At 35.1% G+C, this 13,256-nt stretch overlaps 1 protein-coding gene across 1 annotated transcript in view; it reads left to right on the top strand.

Moving 5' to 3' along the window:
- Window positions 1-9,833: 9,833 nt before the first annotated feature.
- SCN1A (sodium voltage-gated channel alpha subunit 1) overlaps window positions 9,834-13,256 on the top strand; it is a 79,626-nt gene continuing 76,203 nt past the window's right edge. The window contains exon 1 of the mRNA XM_046658913.1: window positions 9,834-10,097. Within this exon, the coding sequence (XP_046514869.1) occupies window positions 9,834-10,097 (264 nt within the window). The remainder of the gene's footprint in view (window positions 10,098-13,256) is intronic.

Genomic DNA, 13,256 nt, shown 5'->3' with positions numbered 1-13,256 from the left:
TACGTGTGTAATCTTCTGTGAAAAAGAGAGATATAAAGTGGCCAGAAGCAAAAACCTCATCCAGTACTAGAACATTTATTCTAATAATATATGTAATAAATTAGGGAAGTCTTAGAAGTGATAACAGAATATTATCATTATTAACTTTCCCCTCTTACAAAGTTCCCCAGGAATGTAATTCTAAGGCTACTGACTTAGCTCCCTCTTTTAAATATCAGTTTGATATCATCAGAATGTATCACTTCTTTCATTTGTTATTTGTACATTCTAACAAATTTCACCCTCTTATTCTTCTTTTGCCCACATTAATTAACATTGGTCATACGATTGCTATTACTTTACTATTTCTTTCCACTCACAAATTCTACTTTGCTTTTTTACAACCTTTTTTTCCACAGCCTCTGGCTTCAGTTATTTTCTTTTGCATGATTTTTTTTTCTTATCATCTTTAGAATTTCTTATCTAATTGGCTTTTACTTTTGTTTCACTTGTCTTCCTAAAGAATCATTCTTCTTCCATTTTTCTATTGCCCACTACACTGCTTATTCCCAACATTTCTTTTTATTTTTTATTTTTATTTTTAAAGTTTGGTACCTGAGCTAACAACTGTTGCCAATCATTTTTTTCCCCCCTGCTTTTTCTCCCCCAATTCCCCCAGTACGTAGTTGTATATTTTTAGTTGTGAGTCCTCCTAGTCGTGGCATGTGGGATGCTGCCTCAATGTGGCCTGGTGAACAGTGCCATGTCTGCGCCCAGGATCTGAACCCGTGAAACCCAGGGCTGCGAAGGCAGAATGTGCGAACTTAACCACTTGGCAATGGGGTCGGCCTCCAACCAACATTTCTTTTTATTCTTCCAGATTTGCTGTCTGTTAACATACACTTCTTGTTACTTTTTGTTCCTAGCTGTGATTACTTGATTTTCTTTTTTATTTTGTTTAAATTCATATCAATGTGTTACCAAAAGTTTGGTCTCTGATCCCGATGCCAATCCAAATAAGCAGAACAGAGTCTTGGGAGGAAAAGGAAAGGTTTTACTTTGCCAGGCAGAGGGAGCAAAGCAAAGGGCCAGTGCCCCAAAAGTTGCTTGCTCCCTCGTTAAGAAACGGGTAGGGGTTTTTATTTGGGGTTTTAGGTAAAGGAGGGGGGCCATGGACTTCTTGGTCAGCATTTTCCCATCGGCCTGTGTCTGGGGCTGCTTCAAGCAGAGGAGACAAAGGATTTCTCAGATGAGTGTCCTTGGCTGTTTTTCTCCATGGTGGAAGGTAGACTCTGATGTCAGGAAGCCAGGGAGTTGGGCCTGGGAAGCTTCAGTTTCTTGATATTCTCTAGACATTAGTTTCCCTGTAAAAGAACTTCCAAGTTCCCAGGATTAGCCACAACTTTAGTGGGAACCCAGCATGAGGCCATCTGGACTTAATTTGTAACTTCTATTTGGCTCTATAGCTCAGGGAGTCAAAGGTTAAAGAAAGAAATATTTACATATGAGTGTAACTAAAGAACCACAGAACTGGAAATGTGTGCTTTTAGTTTTAACCCACATATGCTGGATTCACTGTAGGGGAACCAATGTCAGGGCTGATATTAACTAAGAGCCAGTAACATATATTCATCTTGAAAATACATTGGTCTCTTTGAAGTCTTTTCTCGCCAAGAAAGTTATGTTGTCTTATCTCTTTTGAAAGGAGTGACGGCCCCTCTGTCAATCCAAAGACATATTTAAATGTGGGTTCTCATGTAAAGAGAAAGGTGTAAGCCCAAACCACAGTTTCTGTGAGGTTTCCTCCTCCCGCATCTTATGAAGTATAGTTTCATATATTAGGACCATTTAAGGTATTCAGTTATGAATTTTTACACTAAAGAGTGAAGTTCAAGTGTAAATGGAAAACTCATGATTTATTTCTATATTTTTTAGCATAGTATGTATAGATTCCCAATATAATTTAGAACTTTTTTCCATAATGTTACTGACAAAATATTAATGTGTAATTGTATTTAACAGTTTTTAGATATTCTATAAGTAAACCTATAGGATGTTATAATTTAAAAGTTTTTTTTATTCTTATAATTGATGTAATAAAAGATAGTATTTGAATTATAAGGTCTGCTTAGAATTGAAGAAACACTTTCATTAACCTCAGTTTGATGCCATTATAATATGAGTTAAATTACCCACATATAAATGTAATTCCAGTGTCTGAACTAATTTATAATTACAAAGCATACATTTGAAGCGATCTGTTTGTCAGTGTAAAATGCTTGTCTTCTGTCTTCCTGGTTGTTTGCTTCTCCAGTTGGCACTGACAGCAAATGATCAGGAAATTTGCCTGGAGACCTGTTCTCAAATGGACTATTTCTGAAGAATAGCGAGGCTTTTAGTAACTCTTTCTGTTCTATCCACACAACTTTAGAGACAATGACCTCCAATGGGGCGCTCCCTTTGAAAGGCAATGACTGACCACAATGGTCATATATATTTAAAATATACCCATATACGAAACCTTAACATCTACAGATTAAGGAAAGTGTTAAAACAGTGAAATGGAAAGGATGAAACCAAATGGATTGGCAGACATGCCAGATAAATGCAAATGAGAAAAAAGTAGGAGTCATATGAAATCAGACGAAATTGTCTTCAGAGGGAAAGAAATTAAAGGGAGACAAGGACTATTTAAGGTAATAAAAGGTTCAAGCCCCTCCAAAGATCTGATCATAAGCAATGTCTACACATCAAATAATGCAGCCTTAAAATTCATAGAGCAAAAAGTACAAGAACTACAAGAATAAATGAAGATACATTAAAAGTAAACTTTAATTCACCTCTCTCAACTCATATAGGTCAATTAGAACAAAAATATGTACAGTTATAGAAAGTCTAAATACGATAAGAAAAAAGGTAAATTTAATAGAGATATACTGAACTCTATAGCTTTAAAACAAGTGTGTGTTCTTGGGAAAGTCATTTAAAAAACAATCTCTAATAAGAGAAAAAAGGAAATCTAAATAAATTCCAAGAAACGGAAATGGTACAAGCTACAGTATTGGATTATAACACAATACAACAGTATAAATAAACAAATTACTGGAAAAAAAATCTATCATTTGGAAATGTTAAACACTTTGTCTTACATAGCTCTTTTCTTTTTTAAAGATTTTATTTTTCCTTTTTATCCCAAAGCCCCTGGTACATAGTTGTGTATTTTTAGTTGTGGGTCCTTCTAGTTGTGGCATGTGGGATGCTGCCTCAGCATGGCCTGATGAGCGGTGCCGTGTCCGCGCCCAGGATTCGAACTGGCATAACCCTGGGCCGCTGAAGTAGAGCGCGAGAGCTTAACTACTAGGCCAGAGGGCCAGCGCCTTGCATAGCTCTTATAATGAGGAAGAATTTGAAAACAAAGTTCATTTTAAGAATTTTCTGGTTATTTTTGTTTGTTTATTTTTCCATATGAAGTTTCAAATAACTTTGTGTAGTTCTAATTTTTTTCTGTTGTTTTTGTGTTGGCTGCATTTAACTTATTAATTAATTTAGGAAGATTTTGCCTATTTTATCATTTTCTTATCTGAGAATAAGATATGCCTTTCCATCCATTTATATTGCTTTATAGGTTTATTCAAAGCTTTTAAAAAAATTCTTACATCGTATTTACAAAATTTTCATAAATTCTATTTTTCTCTTTTAAATGTACTATTTTTTAGGTTCACAGCAAAACTGAGCAGAAGTACACAGTTCTCATATATGTCCAACCCCTACACAAGTACAGTCCACTATCAACACTGCACACCAGAGTGGTACACTTGTTACAACTGATGAGCCTACATTAACACATCATTCTCACCCAAAGTCCATAGTTTACATAGAGTTCTCTCACAGTGTTGAAAGTTCTATGAGTTTGAACAAATGTGTAATGACATGTATCCACCATTGTAGTATTATACAGAAAGCTTTCACTTCCCTAAAAATCTTCCATGCTCTGCCTATCCATCCTTCCCTGCTCTAAGCTCTGGCAACCACTGATTTTTTTACTGTCTCATAGTTTTGCCTTTTCCAGAATGTCATCTAGCTGGAATCATACAGTATGTGGCCTTTTAAGCTTGGCTTCTTCCACTTAGTAATATGCATTTACGTTTCCCCCATATTGTTTCATGGCTTGACAGCTCATTTTGTTTAGTGCTAAATAATATTCCTTTGTCTGGATGTACCACCATTTATTTATCCATTCACCCAGTGAAGTACATCTTGGTTGCTTCCAAATTTTGGAAATTATGAATAAAACTGCTGTAAACATGTGCAGGTTTTTATGTAGACATAGATTTCAGTTCATTTGGGTAAATACCAAGGAGAGCACTTGCTGGATCATATACTAAGAATAAGTTTTGTTTTGTAAGAAATTGTCAAACTATCTTGCAAAGTGGCTGTACTATTTGCCATTCCAAATAGTGAAGAATGAGCGTTCTTCTTGCTCCACATCCTTACTAGCATCTTTTGTTGTCAATGTTCTGGATTTTGGCCATTCGAATAGGTGTGTAGTGGTATCATTATTGTTTTAATTTGCATATCCCTGATGACATATGATGTGGAGTTTTTATATGCTTATTTGCCACCTGTATATCTTCTTGTATGAGATGTCTGTTAAAGTCTTTGGCCCATTTTTTAATCAACTTGTTTGTTTTCTTATTGTTGAGTTTTAAGAGTTCTTTGTATATTTTGTATAACAGTCTTTTAACTGCTTTGCAAATATTTTCTCCTCATCTGAGTCTTGTCTTTTCATTCTCTTGATGCTGTATTTCATAGGGGAAAAGGTTTGAATTTTAATTTAGTCCAGCTTATCGATTATTTCTTTCATGAATTATGCTTTTTTGTGTTTATCTAAAATGTCATTGCCAAACCAAAGGTCATCTCAATTTTCTCCTAGGTTATCTTCTAGGAGTTTTATAGTTTTGCATTTTACATTTAGTTTTGTGATTCATTTTGAGTTAATTTTTGTGAAAAGTGCAAGGTCTGTGCCTAGATTCAGTTTTTTGCGTATTGATGTCCAGTTGTTCTAGCATCATTTGTTGGAAATAACTATCTGCTCCATTGCATTGCCTTTGCTCAGATATCAAAGATCAGTTGACTGTGTTTGTGTGGGTCTATTTCTGGGCTCTCTGTTCTGTTCTGTTGATCTGTTTCTCTATTCTTTTGCCAATATCACACTGTCTTGATTACTGTAGGTTTATAGGAAGTCTGGAAGTCAGGTACTGTCAGTCATCCAACTTATTTTCTTTTCCTTCAACATTTTTTTGGCTCTTCTGGGTCTTTTGCCTCTTTAGGCAAACTTTAGAATCAGTTTGTTGATATCCATAAAATAATTTGTTTGGATTTTGATTGAGATTGCATTGATCGACAGATCAATAGACCAACAGAGATCAAAATGGGAAAAACTGACATCTTGATAAAATTGAGTCTTCCTATCCAAGAGCAGGGAATATCTTCATTTATTTAGTTATTCTTTGATTTCTTTTATCAGTTTTGTAGTTTTCCTCATATAGACCTTATGCATAATTTGTTGGATTTATACTTAAATATTTCAGTTTTGGGGGTGCTTATGAAAATGGTTTTGCATTTTTAATTTCAAATTCCACTTGTTCATTGCGGGTATATAGGAGAGTGATGGACTTTTGTATATTAATTTTGTATCCTATAACTTTGCTGTAATTGCTTATTAGTTCCAGGAGTATTTTTGTTAATTATTTTGGATTTTCTACACAGACAGTTATGTCATCGCAAACAAAGACAATTTTATTTCTTCTTTCTCAATTTGTATACTGTTTATTTCCTTTTCTTGTCTTATTGCATTAGCTAGGACTTCAGTGCAATGTTGGAAGGGAATGGTGAGAGGTAAAATCCTTACCTTGTTTCTAATCTTAATGGAAAAGCTTCTAGCTTATTCCACTGTTTTAAAAAATGCATGCTGTTCTTCTAAAGGAAATCTATTGAGTTTTTTATGTTACTTTTGAACCCAGACCCCCTAATTCCCCTTCCACTTGTAGGAATTTTTCAGATGTTTCTATTGAGCTTTCTAGGCATATAATCATATAATATGCAAATAATTGTAATTTTACTTCATTCTTCTTATTAAATAATGTAATTATTTGTCACATTTAATTGGATTGGTTTGTACCTCCAGAAAATTGTTAAATAATAGTGTTGATTTTTTCTTGTCTTTAATGAAAATATATATAGGATTACTTAGTAAAGTTTGTTGCTGACTTTATGGTTCATATAAATAAATGTGTATATTTATATTTTTAACATACTATAGAGGTAGCATTGTGTGTCAGTGGAGAAAAGTTAGCTCAATCAATAATTAATTTTGGAACAACTGGAAAAAAATGGATCTCTAACTCACTCCATGTAGAAAAATAATTCCAAATAGATCAAAGATTTAAATTTATAAAATTAAACCATAAAAATGCTAAAAATGCAAGAAGAAAATGTGCTAAATGATATCCAGGGACCTGGATGCTTTCCTAAGCCTGACATAATATCTAGAAGCCAAAGAACAGTTAGAGTTAGATCATCACATTAGTATTTTAAAATTTTTAGTTAAAAAATTTTTAACCTGTAGCACAAAAACACCTTAATGTTAAAAAAAATTACTTTTTTTAAAAGACCCCACATCCAAAATTAAATGGTTTGTGTAGTAAAAAGGTACTATAGGAGGCAAGCCCCATGGCCGAATGGTCAAGTTTGCATGCTCCTCTTCAGCGGCCTAGAGTTTCACCAGTTTGGATCCTGGCTGCGGACGTGGCACAGCTCATCAAGCCATGCTGAGGCGGCATCCCACATGCACAACCAGAAGGACCTACAACTAGAATATACAACTATGTGCTGGGGGGCTTTGGGGAGAAAAAGGAAAAATAAAATCTTTTAAAAAATAAATAAATAAAAAATTAAAAGGTACTATAAATTAAAAAGGAAAAGAAATGAAAACATGAACTGTTATTTAAATAGGCAGATACAGAAAAGAAAATAAAAGATAGCTCTTAAACGTGAAAAAAGTTCAGCTCTCTCATAGAAAGAGAAATGCAAATTCAAACTGTAATATGACCCCATTTTTACCCCAATCAGATTCGAAATATTGAAAATATGAGAACACATTATGTGATGAGGATGTAGATGAACAGGCACGGTGTTATGTTGCCGTCAGCAGGATCACTTGGTGCACGTTTCACAGAGAGGAATTTTGCAATAATATCATTAAATGATTAAAGATTCACTTTTTGTCCAGCCGAGTCTACCCTTAGAAACTGATGCCATAAATATATCCACATATATGTGAAAGTATGTTAATTAAAATATTTTAGTAGCACCTTTATTTATAGTAGCAAAAGATTGGAAACAACTTGAACAACTATCACTGGGAAATTGATTCAATGAATTATAGCACGTAAAACAATGGAAAACCATGTAGCCAATAAAAAGAAAGAGTTGAATCTATAAAAACTGATAAGGAAACTCTAATTTTTTTTCACATAAAAAATGCAGGATGCAGAACAGTTTGTTTAGTAATATACTGTGTGTATGTGTTTTTAAATTGAAAATGTGTGTGATTGGCATGTACCTATTACATACCTGGAAAAATATATGGAGTCAGATAACAGTGGCTACCTTTGGGAATGGGAATTAAGTGCTGGAGAAGAGGTTGAAAGGGAGAATTTACACTGTATTTTCTTTTAAAGATTTTGTTTTTTTTCCTTTTTCTCCCCAAAGCCCCCCGGTACATAGTTGTATATTCTTCGTTGTGGGTCCTTCTAGTTGTGGCATGTGGGACGCTGCCTCAGCGTACTTTGATGAGCAGTGCCATGTCCGCGCCTAGGATCTGAACCAACGAAACACTGGGCCGCCTGCAGCGGAGCGCGCGACCTTAACCACTCGGCCACGGGGCCAGCCCCTGTATTTTCTTTTAAATGTTTTGCATTTATATCATTTATACATATTTTCTATAAAAAACACGAATTAGTTAAAAATAAAAAGCCATACGTAATCTATGTCATAATACTTCCCTTATGAGAAAATGCACCATATTTATTATCCCTAAACTTCTATTTCCAAATAAATAAATGCCAATATTTTCCTGATGCCTTATGGAAGAAATAGAGTTTTAAGGCAAAACATTCCTTTTCCATTGATTTAGATTTATTGATTTAACTTTCCTGTTCTTCCAGGCCCTAAACTGATTGCAGGTAGATTGTAAGAACTTCTGAAAGTTTCGTTAGTTCACTTAATAGATAGAGGGTACACATTTAGTCTTGAATCCACTCTTGTTTCTGGTTACCTACTGAAAAATATGGTCATAAACCTCACCGCCATGGGAACCTCCTTCAGTGAAATTTGAGGTCCCTATAGGACTCCTCACAAAATAGTTATGGCTGCAATCTTATTATTGCAGTTCGTATACACCAAAGCTGCAATTAACTGTATCATTGCTTGCTGATCTTAATGAGTTAATGCAATGTCCAAATGAAACTTGTGGCCAAGCAGTAGTTTAGGCTCTGGGAAGTTTTGGCTCAGTAATAGCTGTGAAATTTGAGCTTTTATTAAATACGCTTTAGAACAGTACATTTGGGATTTGGCCTCTGGCATCAGATCAGGTCTGACTCTGATATAGGGAGCTGAGAGTTTGCCTCAGGTCCTCATAATATGTTTAGCACTATAGGACTATAGAATCAGCAAGAATGTCATTCTTGCTTTAGCAAAGAAAAACACTTCAGTTCCTATTGAGCTTATGGCACCCCGTCTTCTTTCTGATCATTTTTTCCCGAAATAGGGGAATCCTGTTGTCTCCTGCACCTACAGCTATCTATCTTTTCCCACCTGTGCCCAAGTCTAGTAATCTCTTTCCAGCCGAGTCTTTCTCTCATTCTTAGTCATATAAATGGCATTTGTCAAACCTTGGACCATCTCATTCTGTATGTGCTCAAGATAGCCAACCTTAGTGTGGCTGATGACGTGAGCAGGTCACAATTGCAGTTGTCTCAATCTCAGAATAGATGAAGACTCCATCAGGACAGCAGGGACTATTTGATTGGGCATCAAGGCTGGCTGCAGCAAACTGTTCTCACCAGTTTGGTCAGGAGCCACCTGTCAGGACTAAAGGGTTGGATTTTATATCCTCTCAGAGACAACTCCCTTTCCACTTCATCCTGTTGATGAACTAACCATTGCCTCTACGGGGCTAAATCCTTATCTTCTGGGTGGCTCACAGGGTGAACAGCCCGTTAGGTACATGGTGGTATTTAGTCTAATGTACTCTAATTAAGGCTATACTTGAACTACTTTCTTAAGTTATGGCACAGTTCCTTACTGGCAAAGCACAAGAATTACTAAACATGGGACACTTAACAAAACCAGAGATAGAAAATACGTCTGTTAAGCCAAACTTATAGAAGCAGAAAGCAGAATGATGGTTGCCAGGGGCCGAGGGAGGCGGAAATGGGGAGTCACCATTCAACGGGTATGAAGTTTCAGTTATGCAAGATGAACAAGTTCCAGAGATCTGCTGTACAACTTCGTACTTATAATACTGTCTTGCGCATTTAAACATTTATTAAAAAGGCAGGTCTCGTGTCAAATGTTCTTACCTCAGAAAAAATTTATATCTAGTAATTACATTTCGGTTTAATTAGAAACAAAATTTCAATCCTTTAGTTCATATTTCATGACAAGAGTTTATAGATATTAAGATCTTCCCTTAATCTCCTTAAAATACCAGCATTCTTTTATTCTTTTTTTTTTTTTTTAGGACTTTCATATGCAGAGTAAATGGTAATTAAAATGTGCAGGATGACAAGATGGAGCAAACAGTGCTTGTACCACCAGGACCTGACAGCTTCAACTTCTTCACCAGAGAATCTCTTGCGGCTATTGAAAGACGCATTGCAGAAGAAAAGGCTAAGAATCCCAAACCAGACAAGAAAGATGATGATGAAAATGGCCCAAAGCCAAATAGTGACTTGGAAGCTGGAAAGAACCTTCCGTTTATTTATGGAGACATCCCTCCAGAGATGGTGTCAGAACCGCTGGAGGACCTGGACCCGTACTATATCAATAAAAAAGTGAGTGTTTTTTATCAGGCTTATTTTACTGCTAATTGCCTACTGCATACCTTGTACTGTTATAGCACTAACATATGCTGAATTGGCACAAAAGTCTTGAGTATCCTTCCGTTCAAGAAGTAAAACACATTTCCTTGTGTTTTATGCATATATAAGAAACGCTAATTGATTATATCGTAACAGATGGTGCTGTCCTACATGTGCCAAGACAGATAAGTTGTAGGCAGCTAATTTACCAAATTTAAAAAATCAGAGATTTTATTTACCATACGGTTTTATGTGTTTTCTGCACTTGAAAATCCTGAAATTATCACAAGTTATAAAGACTTCAAAAATATTACTGTTCCTTTCTCATGGAACAAAATTTGACGCCACAGGGTTTTCAATTTCTATGCCATGTTATATATAATAAATCAATTTCCTGAAGAAACTTTTTTCCACTTGGAAAAGAACATTCTTGTATAAACTACAATTTTAAAAATTATTCAGTCTTTTGATGAAAATATATTAAAATATATTAACATTGCCAAGAAATGTAGTATTCTGAAGAACCCATAAATGATATCTGAATGACTGCATTTTCTATGTCCATACTTGAAATGAATACCTTGTATGAAGCAGCCAACTTTTCATTATGACCATAATTTCATCAAACCAAGAAGAAAAACAAAGAAAAAGATAAAATCAAAAAGATTATTGTATTTATTTTAGATTAAATTTATGACTAGTTAATTTGCAACATTTTATCATCTTTTCACCTGACACAATACATTTGTGAACTCTTGGTGGAAGGGTAAGGCACAAAGATTGTAATTAAGCAAATGAAATTTTTTAGCTGGACATGGACCTTAAAATACGCCCCCCCACCCCGATTTTGAGAGTTGCTGGCACAGTTCTGCATCAAATTAGTCCTCTTTAAATGTATAAGTTTGGCAATTGTAATATGTAGATTTTATAAATCGCTTCTCAGTGACTACTACAGTTTCAGAGGTAAAACCTCACTATATTCAGGTTTTTTTAACTTTTCAGGATATAGACAGTTTAAGTGTAACACACTTTCCCTTTTTAAAAACTGGTTTGCCTATTTTACAGTAAGGGAAGAGATAAAGAATCATTTTCCATAGATTTCATTATCTTTTATTAACTTTGCTTTTTAACATAATATTGTTAAATCTTAATAGGTAAGAGATTATCCATTTCATAACTGCCACTTAAATTATGAGAAAAGTTACACTTTAGCATTAAATCAGTCCTTTAGAAATTAATTTAATATGATATCTGAAGAGCTAAAGCCTAAATTAAGTAAACAATGAAGGGTTTCTTTGTATAAGGAAAGTAAAAATGCAGGTAATCCAATTATTCAAGCGTTTTAACTTATTTAAAATTACTTCATTTTTGAAGTAATGACTCTGATGTGTTCGAGACAGAAATTCATTCACATCATAGAATTTGCTACTTTATTCATAGCCATTGGGCATATCCAGTCTGTTCAGAGCTGCTCTTATCAGGGGTTAGTGGGCTCCATCCTCAGCAGGTCTTTTCTTATCCCCCAGACATCCAACCTCCAGTTTTCCAATAGTAAGCACCATCTAAAAATTATTATAGTCCCCCAGAGTCTACCCCTTCATCAAACAGGGCCGAAATTTAGCATGTCAGCTCATATGCTGTGTCCTTATTAGTAGAACGATAAATGAATACTTTGAGAAAGACCAAACTAATGCATGTTGACAAGGGCAGCAATTCTTCTTGTGGAAACCAGATTATCCAATCAATCTTTTCCTTTAAATTGAAGAGTTTCAGACTGATAAAGCTTGTTATCTTGAGGGGATGTCCCCAAACAAAATGGTCCATGATTGATTTATAATGAATCATCTATAACAAAGGATATAAAGACAGATGGAAATCAAAATTATGCAAACTCTCTCAAATAGTTAAGAGAAAGCTCTTAGAAACTGAAGGTGAAAGACCAACTCTGAAGGAATGACTAGTCAGCCAGATTCTTGGGCTGAAGTAACCCTTATAAACTTTGTTAAGTTCACATTCAAACTTGCCGTTAGCATTTTCCATCCTTATCTTCAAATGCACATTGTGTGAGGAGGGAAAACATTTTGCCATTCTGGAACAAATCACAGTGTGCAAGTAGAACAACTTGCTAAGAGAAATAGCGTTATCAGGAAGGAGTTTTCCCCAAGGTCAGGCACATCCATTGCTTTCACACTGAGCTGACATCAAGTAAGTCTTCAAATGTAAGCCATTCAACAGCAAAACAAATGAAACTTTTTGCAGGACTGCAATGCTTAAAAACTAACATGGCAAGCTTAGGATGCATAATTGAGCTAGATATTTGAAATTTCCCTCTTTTACATTTTCACGTTTTAAAATTTTCTACAGTTGCCTCTACACTGTTTTCTAGTCTCAAATTTTCTTTCATAATTGGATTATTTCAATATTGAGGAATAGTCTTAAATTCTGAATTAGTTTGCTCTGATTAAAGTTAGAATGTGGGCTGGCCCGGTGGCATAGTGGTTAAGTTCACGTGCACTGCTTCGGCAGCCCGGGGTTCACAGGTTCGGATCCCAGGCACGGACTTACACACCACAGCTCATCAAACCATGCTGTGGTGACATCTGACACACAAAACAGAGGAAGATTGCCACAGACGTTAGCTCAGGGCAAATCTTCCCCACCAAAACAAACAAACAAACAAGAAATAAAGTTGGAATGCTTAGAAAAATAATAGCCTTTTAAAAATAATGAATATTTCTTTTGATATTTGATGACCAGTTTTATTTTAGTGACTTGCATATCTGAGATTGGCAGGGTGATCTTCATTAAAACAATGCAGTACGCACACAGTGGTCCTGTCGTAGATAAAGGGTCTAATGGTGGAAGTGTCACTGAGGAAAATAACTTCTTAGGATAAGATTTCTCACTATTATTGGTAGTGGGGATGTGGATTTTATTGCCTGGATGAATTGGAATATGCAAACATCAGTCAGGTCAGTGATTTCTCTAAGGTTTAACTCAAGTACAATAATTAATATGTCATTTGTATCTATATAGAAGATCTCTGATTTCTTTTTTTAATAATATATAGAATAAACAAAACAAGCCTACGATAAAAATGGTTGAAAAATCTATTTTTATGCTATATTTTAG

This window comes from Equus quagga, chromosome 4, assembly GCF_021613505.1.
Source record: "Equus quagga isolate Etosha38 chromosome 4, UCLA_HA_Equagga_1.0, whole genome shotgun sequence".
Taxonomy (NCBI): domain Eukaryota; kingdom Metazoa; phylum Chordata; class Mammalia; order Perissodactyla; family Equidae; genus Equus; species Equus quagga.
This window is presented reverse-complemented; position numbering and strand designations above follow the sequence as displayed.